Below are 15,579 nucleotides of genomic sequence, written 5' to 3' on the forward strand. Positions count from 1 at the left end.
GAAAGTGGGATAACATTGGACTAGTGTGAATGGGTGATCGATTGTTGGCGTGGACTCGTTGGGCTAAAGGGCCTGTTTCCACGCTGTATCTTTCAATCTTTTAATCAATATAAAACATTAATAATAATAATAATAACTTTATTTGTATAGCACTTTTCATGCAATTGAATGCAACCCAAAGTGCGTTCCACGTAGACACAGGTCTAAACAAAAATGCTATATAAAACAGTAAGAACATAGGTGGTTAAAAAGCACAGATTTATATAAAAACTAGACCAAGGGGGACCCGTTGGGTCCCGTCCCCTCAACACGCGGTTGCGGGAGGGAGGGGGCGGCCTTCGGCGTCACACACACACAGACACTAACCACCCCCCCCCCCCACACACACACACACACACACACACACACACACACACACACACACACACACACACACACACACACACACACACACACACACACACACACACACACACACACACACACACACACACACACACACACACACACACACACACACACACACACACACACACACACTATCCCTCCTTGATATTATATTAATATTATTCATTTGCTCTTTTTACCCCATTCCCCGCCCTATCCACTCACGCATAACCCCCAACTGTGCAGGCGCGGCTAGAGGGAGGGGGGTGTAGAGATTGAGGGGCGGGGGGGGGGCGGCATCACAGGGGAGGGCTGGTTCCTGAACGCAATACTCCACCACTCACCCTTAGGTCCCAATATTCACCACTCCCTAGAGAGGAAGGGGGGGGGGGGGGGCAGAGAGGGGTGGGGGGCAGAGATGGAGGGGGGGCAGAGAGGGAGGGGGGGGCAGAGAGGGGGGGCAGAGAGGGAGGGCCCCCTTCCCCCTCCTCCCTCCTCTCCTCTCTCTCCTCCTCTCTCCCCCTCTCCTCTCCCCCCTCCTTCCCCCTCTCCTCCTCCTCCTCTCTCCTACCCCCCTCCAACCAAGCAGATTCACAAGCAAACAATCAGAGGTTTTTGTATAAAATATAAAATTGAAAATGTAAAGTCACTTAAAAGCTTGATTAAACAGATAAGTCTTTAGCAGCCGTTTAAAAATGTCAACTGAATGGGCGTCTCATAGCCCTGGGTAGGGTATACCGCAGCTTGGGGGCGTAAATGAAAAAGGCTGCTTCACCAATTTTCTTATTGCTGCGGCATTGAGTGGCTAACAGGGCGGCATCAGAAGACCTGAGTGCTCGGTAGAGGCATAGGGAAGGAGGGACTGTCAAATATGCTGCTCCTAAGCCATTTAGGGCTTTATAGATAAGAAGGAGCACTTTCTAGTCTATCCTGAATCTCACAGGGAGCCAATGAAGGGAATATAATACTAGGGTGATGATATGTTCCCTTAGCTTGGTATTTGTTAAGAGCTGGGCTGCGGCATGTTGAATGAGCTGTAACTTGTTGGTGGATTTTGAAGGCAGACCGGCAAATAAGGCATTACAGTGATCAAGTCTGCTTGATATGAAAGCATGTATGAGTTTTTTACAGTCATGATGAGTTAAGAAAGGCCGTACTTTAGCAATATTTCTGAGGTGATAGAAAGCACACTTTGTTACCTTATTTATATGAGATTTAAAATTAAGATAATTGTCAATTTTTACCCCCAGGCTTATGTACTTCCGGTGGCGCTGGTGCCAGCAGCCTCCACCTACAGCCCGGTATCTTTTTGTTTTTTTGTTTATTTAGTTATGTTAAAGTGTATTTTTTTGTGTTTTTTTGTGTTTTTATGTGGGGGAAGAGGGCACGGTGCGGGGGATACCGTCCTTCAGCCGCTTCCTGGTGAGGACGCGACTATTATTCGAGTCGCGTCCTCGTTCCCCCCCCCCCTCCCCCCACAGCGGCCTACCTACCTGGATTGGCGCGGCCTTTCCTGCCGGGATCGACCGGAGCTCCAGCAGCGGCGGGACAGCGCTGAAACATCGCGGGGCTGGCGATGCCTTACCGGGGGTCGCCGTCTGGAGCCCGGAGTGCTGGACCTGCTGCACCGACATCCTGGAGCTGCGGTTTGCTGAGCTCCCATCGCGGGCGGCGCTGATCAACAATGCGGGGTCCTGCGACTCTGCCCTGCTCGAACTGCGGACTCGGGAGCTGCAGACTCCGGCAGCGGGAGGCGGCTGATCAGAAGGTCCGGGCCGCTGAGGAGGAGGATGCTCACCGTCGGGGTTCGGCGTCGGCGTTCCACCAGCCCGGCGTGAGGGCCTGAACATCGGGCCACCTGGGGCGGCGACTGCGGGTGCTCGGATGGCCCCGACCACGGATGAACACGGAGGGGAGGCTGGCTGGACTATGGTGCCTTCCTCACCTGGGTGCCATTTATGTTATGTTGTGTTGTGGACTTTCTGTGTTAGTGCTTTTAAAATTTTTTTAATTCAATTTCAATTTTATTTTTAATATGTTTTATTATTTATTTATTATTTATTTTTATTATTTTTCTTGTGATTTTTTTTAATGATACTGCCTGTAAGGGAAATTCATTTCGTTGTCTCAAATTGAGACAATGACAATAAATTTGAATACAATACAATACAATACAATGACTTCCTGTTTGACATTGGCAGTCAAATTTCCCAGTTTACTGAGTAACATCTCTCTCTTGGGTTTTGATCCATGTAATAAAATTTCTGTCTTGTCATCGTTGAGTTTAAGAAAGTAAGCATTCACCCATTTTTTAATGGAAAATAGGCAGGAGGTCAAAGAGCTTAAGGCATTTGCATCAGTGGGTTCGACAGAGAGGTATAACTGAGTGTCATCAGCATAACTTAGAACATTTACATTATGTTGTCTGATAACTCCTCCTAGCGGCAGCATATACAAGGAAAAGAGCAACGGGCCATGGCAGCTATCTTGTGTAACACCAAAGGGTTTATCATGCAGCTGTGATACATAGCCTCCAAGGCTAACAAAGTACTTCCTTCCACTTATATATGATTGGAACCAACTTAGTACCTGATCTGACAGGCCGACCCAGTTTTCTAGGCGATATATAAGAATACTGTTTAAGAAGAAACTGCAGATGCTGGAAAATCGAAAGTAGACAAAAATGCTGGAGAAACTCAGCGGGTGAGGCAGCATCTATGGAGCGAAGGAAATGGGCAACGTTTCGGGTCGAGACCCTTCTTCAGACTGAAGCTTGGCTTAGAAAAATCAGGGTTTGAAGCAGAATTTAGTATTCTGTCAATGGTGGTGAACAAAATCTTACTATTTCTACCACTTTCTGCGATGATTTGAGAAAAATGGGTCCTCCTTGCAGATCATACAGCATTATTACAAGTAGCAATGGTTTCTGTATAGATGCCAAGATGTACTTTCTTTCGGCTACTTTACATGATTTTCTAAACTTATGAACATGGAGTTGTTTAACAGCTAAAACATCTCCATTTAACCCTTACTTTCCTTTTAATCTTGAGAGGTGCAACTTTATCAAGTGTCGTAACTAGGTTACCGTTAAAAACTTTTATCATTTTGTCAACAGAATCTCCCTGGGTGAGATGAGCGAATGTACTTACAAGCTCAGAAATTTTGAGTTCTGCTGCTTCTGCTGCATTGACTTTGTTGCTATCTCCTCAGATGCTGCCTGACCTGCTGAGTGTTTCCAGCATTTTCTGCATTCATTTCAGGTCTCCGGCGTTTTCATTCCAAAGTCTTAAGGCTGACCTTGTTCCTTGCTGAGGATAAATGATTGAACTGCCTGTTTCGTGTATCTTGTAACCTGTGTCTGTCTGCATGTGACCCAGATCAGGTCATTCCTCTCTTGCACCCAGTGCATCATTCATTAAAAGAGCCATCTCACCACCTTGCCAGGCTCCCTGTCCTCCATCAATGACACTAACACCTCAGTGAAGCAACTCTGAATCTCCGGCAAATGGCAGTGTGACATTGTGGGCCGAAGGGCCTGTTCTTGTGCCGTACTGTTCTGTGTTCTATCAATTTAACCTGGCATCATGTTCGGCATGGACATTTGTTTGTTCACCACCAATTGAGAAACCGTGTCTCTTTAAGTTTATTATAGCCAAGGGTACCAAAGTACAGTGAAAAGCTTTGTTTTGTATGCTATCCACTCAGATCAGACAATAATATACATAAATACAATCGTCGGACAGGGCCGAAGGGCCTGTTCCTGTGCTGCACTGTTCTACGTTCTGAAGAGATCAGTGTCAGTAAAGGGGGCTGATGGCAGCTATGTAACAGCTTTGTAAACCAGCAACTGCAGTTTCTTGACTCTATTATGTAATAGTTGGTCAGATTAAACCAGAGTTCACAACAACCAATAAAACATTTTGCTTGGGAAAAAGTTTATTGAATTATGAAATACAATCATGACACGAGTGTCTCGTGAATATTGCTGCATTCATGTATTAGGAATTCCATGTGAACCTGTGCACCATGACAAAGTGGAGGTGCAGATGAACACGCTGGGGACTACAGATGACGGGAGGTCTGGTCTCATTGCGGTGTGCATTCAGATTTTTCAATTGATATTGACTCCTCCCAGGGACGATCATACACTTCAAAGTCGCATTTCTGAAAGAAGAGAAAATATTTTGAAGATGCACGATGATGCACGCGTATGGCACTCTACATTGCAGCTGATAAATCACTAATATTCTAATCTGAGGGGTGGCACACAGGCAGAGCAGTAGAGTTGCTACCTCACAGCGCCAGAGACCAGGGTTCCATCCTGATACCTCTTCCACCTATATTCCTTCCTCTGGCTTCACAATTTCACATTGTTTATCCTTGTCTTTCAATATTTGTCCGGTTGCAGGTGGTTGCCGGAGGTTGCAGGTAGTGGAAGCAGGTAGGGAGACTGACAAAAACCTCCGGGAACCTCCGGGAACTGCATGGAAACCTTGGGTGGGGTGCAAAGTCTCCATGAGTGTGGGAGGGAACCCACATGGTCACAGGGAGAACGTACAAACTCCATGCAGACAGCATCCTTAGTCAGGATCGCACCTGGGTCTCTGGCGCTGTAAGGTGGCAACTTTATCGCTGTGCCACTGTGTCGCCCCTAAGGGCAAGGTTAGGGTCCCACCACTCCACCCCAATCCAATATGGCCAACAGCCCATCAGCAAGAAATAATTCTTACCATTTGTCCAGCGGATTGGCTACTCCCATCAACCATCACCGACAGATAATAATAGAATCCACCAACAACCTGGTCAGAATAACAGCAGGAATATTAGCCATCTTTATGTCGACAATATTTATGTATTAATAACAACATTATTAGATATTTTTTTATGTTCATTTAATCTCAATGTATTGACTGCCTAGGATGGTGTTATATTATAAATGGGACTAGCCCAAAATGCCAACTTGGTTGACAAGAACAAAATGGGCGGATAGGCCTGCTTCCTTGCTATACACCTCTATGACTATACGTTCATCAGATCTTTTGATGTTGTTGTAATCTCAAAGTATCACCTGCACAATATGGTGTTACTTGTTCTTGATTCCCCTAACCTACTGGGAAAATAAATCATCCTCTCTATTCCCCTCATGATCTTATGCACCTCTCCACCTCGTGCGCTCCAAGGAATAAAGTTCTAGTCTACCCAACCTCCAGTCTTGGCAACATCATCGTCATCAATTCATCATCTCTGCATCAATTTATTCCACGTGGCTCCAAGCTTCCTCACCATGCACGTGTACAGAGTATCTAAGCAACATATTTTATCATCTACCAAACTCAAGGCTTATACAATAAAGAGAGAATATCTCCAGCTTCACAATTCTCACCTCTTCTATCTTTTTTTCCCTTTCATACTTTTTGTCTTTTCAGTTCCGGTCTTTGTCCACCCAACTGCCGTTGAAACCCCCCTGTTCTGTAAAAACATCTTACTAGCCAGACTTTGTCCTGCCCCCACCTTTCTTTACCCCTACTCTACAACAATCAGTCTGAAGAAGGGTCCCGTCCCGAAACTTCACCTATCCGTGTTCTCCACAGATGCTGCCTGACCCGTTGAGTTGTGTCTTTGCTTATACAGTCGACCTTTACAGAATGATTTGGGAGTGTTGGACTGCAAAGGAGTGTAAGCCACCGACTAAAGCTCAAGGTCCATTGCAAACCAACCATAGTTTCAGACATCTTTTAAAATTGAAAACACTGTCCTTAAATTGCTCAACAATCGCTAAGCAAGAATCAATAACAGAATTTGTTGATCTCGCCAACTTTAGGTAACCTACTAAACACTCTTCTCCCCTGTGCTCCATCTGGACTCACACCTATTTTCTCCCCCAGCCCACTCACTACTTTCCTCCCTCTGGATTCACAATCTTCAACTCTTAATCCTATCTCAAACCATCTGTCTATCAAAATCCCCCCTCGCCTGCAAACACCTATTAACTGCAACACATTGTCCTGCCTCTGCCCTCTTCTAGCTTTCTCTCTACCCCCTACAATCAGTCTGAAGAAGGGTCCCGGCCCAAAATGTCACCTATCCATGTTCTCCAGAAATGCTGCTGACCCACTGAATTGCTACCGCACTTCGTGTCCTTAACATAATTTAAAATTTTGATCACAAATATTTCTCATAATCGCTGAGCGAGGAGTCAGGGAAAATCTCTCGGCGCCAACAAACAGCTCTGGTTAAAGCGGGGATGAATGGTTGTACGCAGGGTCCAACACACATACTCTACCTGTCTTTCAGCCTTCAACACCTCCAACAGATTATAGTTGTTATTTTGACAAGCAAACGAGGCAGCAATTTGAACACCCTCATCCGACACATCCACCGACTCAATTAGTCCCACGGCATTGTCGAGGTCTTCGTCGGGCATGGCGAAAGCGGAGAGGGAAGCAGAGAGGAGGACGCACATGCACAGCCAGCTGACTGCCATCTTGCACTCTATCAACAAGTGACTGCAGGGATGTGGTGGCATCTAGCTTTATAGTGTCTGTCTGGAGAAGGATAATGTGATAATGATCAAATAACAGGATTCTCGCCCTTCCCTCAAATTCTATACCTCATCTGCAGTTAAGCCCCCTACATTACAGTATTAAACATAATCTATTCGTTAATGACTTCAGCAATGATATAGGTTTAGAAATTGGGCCATTTAACATTAGAGCCTCTCTTTATCCTCTAAATGCTTAGAAACAAATTACTCTGCATTACATGGTTTCACACTAGCAAAGGCCATTTGGCTAAAGGAAAATAGCAGGGGCTACTGGTTAATCTGTGGCAATTTTTCAGTGTTAAAGCATGCCTCCCTAGCACCATTTTAAAAGACTATTTTAAAAGACTGCAACTATTTTAAGAGACTGCAAAATTTGTTCGTTCACCAGTTGAGAAACCGAGCCTCTTTTAGGTTTAGTTTTATTATTATTGTCACATGTAACAAGCTACAGTGAAAAGCTTTGTTTTGCATGCTAACCAATCAGCCCAGATAATACTTTACATGAAAACCATCAACTTAAACTCGTGAAGGGGAAGATACGGAGTGCAGAGTATAGTTCACAGTATTGTAACACATACGTTCCAGAGACTGTCCAATGTCCAAGTACAATGCCCGCAATGGGGGTGAATCGGACAGTACCACAGCTTCTGAATGGACCATTCGGAAGCCTGATAACAGGTGGGGAAAAGCTGTTCCTGAATGGTGGTATAATTTTCTTGGTGTCATTGTATTTAGTTTCAGAATCAGGCCCCTGTTACAGGTGTCAACATTCTAATTGTTGGGTCATAATCCCAATTTTGTGGTGATTTTTGCCTTCATCAATCGTAAACTTACATCATTATGTTCTTTAGTGCAAGTAATTGTCTCTGTTCCCTGGATGGAAAAGGATAAGAGGTTCCTTGCTGAGTCCTTACTAAAATGGCCTACTTAAAAATAGATGGGTGTTAATGGATTTGTAAAGAGCTTATCTTCAATTCCCTTTGAAATAATGGATTTGAGAATGTCTGAAGAAGCCTCCCTTGTGCAATTAATGATACAGCCCATAGAAGGTTATAGCTGTTGAGTTCAAAGATCTTAGAGCAGAGCTCTAAGATATTTGGTTGAGGTTAGTGTTGTGCAGTGTTCATGAGCCTGATGGTTGCTGGGAAGAAACTGTTCTTGAATCTAGTGGTCACAGTTTTCAAGCTCCTGTACCTTTTTCCCCAAGGGTAGCAGTGAGATGAGAGCGTGGCCAAGGTGATGTGCGTCTTTGATGATGCTGGCTGCCTTTTTAAGGCAGCTTCTCCTGTACATCCCTTTAATGGTGGGGAGGTCTGTAACCTTGATGGACCGAGCAATGTCCACCATTCTCTATAGTTTCCTTTGTCCTTCATGAACGGATATACATGAACAGGGAGAGGCTTCAGAGGGTAACCAGGACAGCGCAGAGGATCATTGGCTGCCCTCTCCCCTCCCTGATGGACATCTACACCTCCCGCTGCCTTAGCAGGGCAAAGAAGATCACCAAAGACAGCTCCCATCCTGCGTTTGGACTGTTCGACCTGCTGCCCTCTGGAAGGCGCTATAGGTGCATCAAATCCAGGACAAACAGACTCAGGAATAGCTGCTTCCCGAGAATTATATCTACCATAAATTCAAATCCACACATGCACTGACTACACCGCCCAACACGGACTTCCATCTGTATATATGTATATATGTATGTAGCGCCGTAGAATCTGTGCACCTATTCCCCCCCCCCCATCTCCCTTCTGTTTTGTTTTTCTGTTTCTTGTTTTTTGTGTAAAATTGTATGTATGCACTGAGTACGAGCAGCTTCAGTTTCACTGTACATGTATAGTGACAATAAATGGCATATATCATATATCATATACTTTTAAGAGAGACACAAGGACAAGGTACAAGACATTAGTGTGCAAAATTAGAGCACATGGTATTGGGGGTGGTGTATTGACATGGATAGAGAACTGGTTGGCAGTCAGGAAGCAAAGAGTAGGAATCAAACAGGTCCTTTTCAGAATGGCTGGCAGTGACTAGTGGGGTGCCACAAGGCTCAGTGCTGGGACCCCAGTTATTTACAATATATATTAACAATTTAGACGAAGGAATTAAATGTGACATCTCCAAGTTTGCGGATGACACAAAACTGGATGGCAGTGTGAGCTGTGAGGAAGATGCTATGAGGCTGCAGGGTGACTTGGTTAGGTTGGGTGAGTAGGCAGATGCAGTATAATGTAGATAAACGTGAGGTTTTCCACTTTGGTGGCAAAGAACAGGAAAGCAGAATATTATCTAAATTGTGTCAGGTTAGGAAAAGGGGAGATGCAACAAGACCTGGGTGTCCTTTTACATCAATCACTGAAAGTAGGCATGCAGGTAGAGCAGGTAGTGAAGAAAGCGAATGGTATGTTGGCCTTCATAGCACGAGGATATGAGTAAAGGAGCAAGGAGGTCCTACCGCAGTTGTACAGAGCCCTGATGACACCGCACCTGGAGTATTGTGTTATGTAGGACAAATGTTCCTGATGTTGGGAGTGTCCAGAACCAGGGGTTACAGTGTAAGAATAAGGGATGGGCCAGATGACGAAAAACTTTTTCACCAAGAGAGTTTTTCACCACAGAAGGCAGTGGAGGCCAATTCACTGGATATTTTCAAGAGAGAGTTAGATATAACTCTTAGGGCTAACGGAATCAAGGGTTATGGGGAGAAAGCAGGAACAGGTTACTGATTTTGGATGATCAGCCATTATCATATTGAATGCCGGTGCTGGCCCGAAGGGCTGAATTGCCTACTCCTGCACCTATTTTCTATGTTTCTATGTAACTGCAAACGCTGGAATCTGGAGCAGATCACAAAGCGCTGGAGGAACTCAATGGGTCAGGAAGCATCTGTGGAGGGAATGGACAGACAACGTTTTGGGTCAGGAGTATTTTTCTCAAAGCTGTAGAAGCAAGTCTGGGTCAGAACATGGTTGAAGAACAGGAGAGGAGCAAGAATGTTGGAGGGGGAGCAGAGAGGGAGGGTCTCACAGAACTCCTGTCGGAGAGAGAACTTCTTCAAAATAACCGTGCTTTGGGGAGAGGTAGAAACAAAGAACTGCAGATACTGGTTAATACACGTAAGGACACAAAATGATGGAGTAACTCGGGTAGCATCTCTGGAGAACATGGACAGTGATGTTTTGGGTCGGGACTCTTTGAGGGGATTTTGTAGTCAAATGTGGAAACTGGAATCTTGAGCCAAATACAAAGTGCTGACAGCAATTCAGGAGGGAATGGATAGATGACCTTTTTGGTCAGAACTCTTCTTTAGACTGACTGGAGCAGGGGGGGAAAACCTTTAAGAGCATGTGGTAAGATTTGTGATACTCTCTTACAATACAATACAATACAATACAATACCATTTATTTGTCATTTGAACCTCACATGAGGTTCAAACGAAATTTGGCTTGTACCACCCATTGCTGACAGTTAAGTATTATATGCCTTTAATGAAAGACATATTTGAGAATGTGTCCATATTATGTTCCTTGCTAAACAGCAATGCAAAATAATCTACAAAAACAACAGAAAATATATGATCTAAATACACAAAGTGCTGGAGTAATTCAACGGGTCAGGCAACATCTCTGGAGGACATGGATAGGTGAAGTTTCAGGTTGGGACCCTACTTTAGACTATACTACATTAGTCTGAAGAAGGATCCTGCCTGCCCATTCCCTCCGCAGAAGCTGCCTGACCCACTGAGTTCCTCCAGCATTTTGTATATTGCTCAAGATACCTTATGTCTTCAAAGCAGCATGCCTTTAATACGGTATTTCAGTTTTTTCAATCATTAGATAGCCTTTTTCCTTACAAAGAGTTGTTTGAAATTCTTCCCTACCTCAAATCTAGTCAGTGGTGACTGATTAAAGTGTTGTTGATGACAAATGAGTGAAAATGACATCAGAATGACAGAGGCTGGTGTAATTAGATAAAATAGTGTTTCACTATGATTTACCCAGACTTGTTTAACTTGTTTTAACAAGGGTAAAGGCCACTTTTAAGTAGATCTTACACCCAGCCCCATAAAATCTTAACACAGCCTAGTTTAGAGATTTGCATAATACTCAACATATCCCCAGGTGCAACTCGCAATCACCTTCCAAAGACCTTAAGAGTCTGAATCAATTTGGGGCTTAGTGCTTTACTATCATTAGACTACTCTCATTACTCTAAAAGGCATCAACAATTAGACAATGCTCATTTAGGGAACTCAGAGCTCATTGAAAATTAATGGAATCTTTAATCTTTCACTGATGGTCGTCAAGAGCTTTTAAATGATATATACGCACCAAAAGACAATGACATTCTTACTTGCTGCAGCTTTACAGGCCTGTTAATAATATAACACATAGTTAAATATACAATCATCAATAATTCAATAAATTAGTATTCACCAGCCTAAAAATAAGGTAACCAGCACAAAATAATGTAAAATCAAAGTCCATACTGCAATCAGACACAGTCCATAATAATTGTGGATGCAAGGAACTGCAGATGCTGGTTTACACAAAGTGCTGGAGTAACTCAACGGGTCAGGAAGCATTTCTGAAGAACATGGATGTTCACATATCTGTTATGCATCTGCATGTACGAATTCTGGGACATAGAACAATAAAACACTCTTGACTCTTAGTAGGTAACGTTTCAGGTCTAATTCAAATTCTAATTTTCAGGTCCAGTGATGGAAATGGGGGGGTACACAGGGGGAAGGCATTCCTCTACTTTTCAGCTTCCAGCTCGGGTTTAATGAATACTGCAGAAAGATTTGAGTCGTTTATCACTTTATTCAACTCAGACGAAAACGATTTGTTAACTGCCACTGTTAGCACTTGTTAACAGCCAGTAGTTAACACATAGTTATACAATGTGTCATCAATACATCGATCCACATTCCTCAGTAAATGTAATTGTGTTTTGACCATGTATTAATGATGCCGCGTTCCTTTGAATAAAATTCACGGGAGAATTTCTTAAACTCACTGTCAGGGCTACTGGATCACGAGCACGGGCTCAGGTAAAGTCACGTTATTTTATTATTCCACGTTATTTTATTTGCCGCTCTGCCCATGTGCCGCTGTGCATCTCTGCCGCTGTGCCTTTCTCCCCCTCTCCCCCTCTCCCCCTCTCCGCCTCTCCCCCGCTCTGCCCCTCTCTTCCGCTTTGCCCCTCTCACCACATAGGGAACCAGATGCGAAAGACAGTGTTGGAAAATATAATTTCAAAACTATCTAAAATGTCTATTATGATTGATGAATCTACGACTAATAATGGGAAAACTGTTCTAGTAGTCTGCTTGAGAGCAGCAGTTGGTGAATCTTCCCAACCTATATCATTCTATTTTGACTTAGAACATATGAAACTTGGTGCAAATGCAAAATCTATATATGATGGGCTTCTAAGTTGCTTACAAAGAGGTGGTTTTTCAATACAGTACCTAAAAGAAAATGTGATATCACTTGTAACTGATGGTGCATCAGTAATGTTAGGATGAAATGTAGGGGTTGCAAACTATTTCTTGATGATTTCCCTAATGCAACTGTTTGGCACTGTGCCAGTCACAGGCTTGAACTCAGTGGAGGTGATGCTATAAATGAAGTTGCAGGTTTGAATCATTTTCAGATGTTTTGTGATAAATTGTATTCCTTATATCATAGATCTCCTAAGAATCAGGATGAGTTAACTGCATGCGCTGAGGCTCCTCACTGTCAACTGTCGAAAATTGGTCATGTTTTCAGTGTGAGATGGGTTGCTTTGTCTTACCGAACTGTAAAGGCAATGTGGCGTCTTATAAAGCTGTTTGGGAGCATTTTGGAAAAGCAAGTTGTGATGCTTCAAGATCTGTTGCAGAGAGAGCAAAGTACGAGGGGCTGAAAAAAGTATTAGAATCATCAGCATTCGTAAATAATTCGGGCTTGTTGATGAACAGTTTGCTGGAGTTGGCTGAACTGTCACTTGAACTGCAGAACCGAAATTGTACACTTAGTAAAGCACATGAGGAAATTAAACGAACTATCAAGGTTTTTGAATGTCAAATAGAGAAGCCAGGAATATTTTATACTCAAGTGGAGAAAGCAACAAGCCAGATGATATTGAATGGAATAAATTTGAGAGCTGGTAAAGTACCTATTCTACATAGGCAACAGTTTTTGAGCAGTTTGGTCAATCATGTGAAATCCAGGCTGCTTGAATCTACAACAGCTTCCAATGATAAATGTAAAAAGTTAATTAACCTCGAAATATTTAGATATTAACAATATTCCAGAAGATTCACTTTTTACCTTAAGGGATCATGATGTAGAACAAATTTCAGGACAATTTGGCTGAAATGGTCAGCTTTGTGCCAGAGAATTCAAGGAATCTAAAGGGAAGATAGTTTCTGCAGATTTTCAGCAGCTGCTAACGGCTGTAAATACATTTCCGGTAACAACAGCAGAATGTGAGAGAAGCTTCAGTGGCATGAATTTCTGCAGGTCACCACAACGTGCAAGACTTCAAACTGATCATCTCTCAACTCTTCTATTTATTAAGTTGGTGGGACCTCCTCTGTCAAAATTCAACCCCGAAGAATATGTGAGGGCATGGCTTCTTAGTGGCAGGCGTGCTGAAGAAACGGCACGCAGAAAGAAAGAGGAGGTGACAGAAATAAATGTAGATTATATACCATTGTGGAACATTTTGTAATGTAAAGAGAGAGAGAGAGAGAGAGAGAGAGAGAGAGAGAGAGAGAGAGAGCCAGAAAGCAGCTAGAGAGAGAGAATACACAATAAACTATATTATAAGGGAGAGGGAGAGGGATAGGGAAGTTATGCAGAGAGATGCCAGAGAGCAGCTATGACATATAATACACAATAAACTATATTATAAATCCACAATAAACAAGTTATGCATTCTTGTACTCTTACCTGGGTATGACTGCATATTAACCCCCCCCGTCCCCCCGTCCTTCCCAACCTCAGCCTCAAGGTTTTAGAGTACCCCTAGTTCCTAAAACCCATTTCCATCACAGTTCAGGTCTAACCCTAATTCAGAGGAAAATTACCTATCCATGTTCTCCATGGATGCTGCCTGACCCGCTGAGTTACTCCAGCACCTAATATCTGTTTTTAGTCCGTAGTAGTTCTTAGTTGCTGAGGTTAGAGTTGTGCAGCGTTCAAGATCCTGATGGTTGCTGGAAAGAAGCTGCTCTTAAACCTGGAGGTCACAGTTTTCAGGCTTCTTCTCCCTGCAGTCTGCCCTTTCACCCTTTTTTATTTTTATTTTTTGTCCTGTTAAAAAACAAAATGTTAGTTGGAGGTCTTTTTTGTGGGGGGTGGGGGAGGGGAAGGGGGAAACTTTATTTCTTAGTCCCCTACCTGGTCGGAGAGGAGGCTTCCCTCCGAGCCGTTTCTTCGCCCCTTCCTCGCGGCCTACCATCAGACTGGAGCGGGACTGGCCGGGTCTACAGCTTCGGCGGCAGCACAGCGATGGGACATCATCACGGAGCAGGCGATGCCTTACCGGGTCGCCGTGCGGTAAGCTCCGGAGTGCTGTGACTGCTGACTCCAACATCCGAGGACCTGCGGCGTGCGAAGCGTCCAGCCGTGGGCGGGCGGCGCTGGATTTAAAACACCGTGGAGCCTGGGATCTCTTGATGAGATCGCCAGAGTCGTGGCTCCAACCAGCGCGGCCTGTGGACATCGGGTGCTGCTGTCTCCGGGGAGGGAGCGGCCACTCCAGACATTTCTAAGCCGCCGAGGAGTGTTCACCCGATGCCGGAGTTCCAGCTTTCCGGCAAGAGGGGCCTGAAAACATCGGACTGGCTGCGGAGGCCACAAATAGGCCCCGACCTCGGGTGATTCACAGAGGGAGAGGATTTAACTTTTTGATGCTTTTCCCCACAGTGGAAAATTTTGATTCTGTAGTTGGGGGACGTTCATGTTGAATTCTATAATGTGTTGTGTCATTTTTCTTATTTTTATTTTATTTCTATGGATGTACAGCAACTTAATTATTTATTTTATGTAAAGCACTTTGGTTTCAACGCGAGTTGCTTTAAACGTGCTATATTAATAAAATTTACTTACTTCATAATGGTAATAATGATATAATTAATTCACCAATGCAGAGTCGCAAAGCTAACAATTGTTACAACCGTAGAGATGTTAGTTGAGCCAATATTACTTCAATGTTGAGGTTGTACCTGACAATGAGCACATTAACCACATGTGTTTTTTTTCTATTACAAATCTCAAATTGTGGAGTACTGTATGTATAGCCTCTGAGAATGGAGGGCACTGTATGTATAGCCTCTGAGAATGTCAGAAGAATATTTTTGGCACAGTAGCTGTTTTGTAGATATTTTTTACACTGAATAAAGTTTATTTTGATTTTTTTTAAACTGTCTCTAAAAGGCAGCCAATATCATCAAAGATGCACAATCTCATCTCGCTACATCCATCAGGAAGAAGGTACCTGAGCCTGAAAACCGTGCCCTCTAGGTTCAAGAACAGCTTCTTCCCAGCCTCCATCAGGCTCTTGAACACTACACATCAGCCTCAGCAGCTGTAATCTTCTACGGACTGTCTTTGTTTGCACTACTATGGTTACCTAGTACTACTTGATT

At 43.7% G+C, this 15,579-nt stretch overlaps 1 protein-coding gene across 2 annotated transcripts in view; it reads right to left on the reverse strand.

Annotated features, from left to right (window-relative positions):
- Positions 1-4,305: 4,305 nt before the first annotated feature.
- The window catches only part of LOC129699523 (cystatin-C-like), a 44,931-nt gene continuing 33,657 nt past the window's right edge, over positions 4,306-15,579 (reverse strand). Inside the window, exons 1-4 of one of the 2 annotated variants that reach the window (XM_055639397.1) lie at positions 10,816-11,331; positions 6,671-6,932; positions 5,118-5,186; positions 4,306-4,551 (exon numbers count right to left, since the gene is read on the reverse strand). In XM_055639397.1, coding sequence (XP_055495372.1) covers positions 4,474-4,551; positions 5,118-5,186; positions 6,671-6,913 — 390 coding nt within the window. In that variant the 5' untranslated portion in view covers positions 6,914-6,932; positions 10,816-11,331 and the 3' untranslated portion in view covers positions 4,306-4,473. Of the gene's footprint in view, positions 4,552-5,117; positions 5,187-6,670; positions 6,933-10,815; positions 11,332-15,579 lie in introns of those variants that run through there. The other variant, XM_055639396.1, reaches the window with a different exon arrangement.

This window comes from Leucoraja erinacea, chromosome 8, assembly GCF_028641065.1.
Source record: "Leucoraja erinacea ecotype New England chromosome 8, Leri_hhj_1, whole genome shotgun sequence".
NCBI classification, from domain to species: Eukaryota; Metazoa; Chordata; class Chondrichthyes; order Rajiformes; family Rajidae; genus Leucoraja; species Leucoraja erinaceus.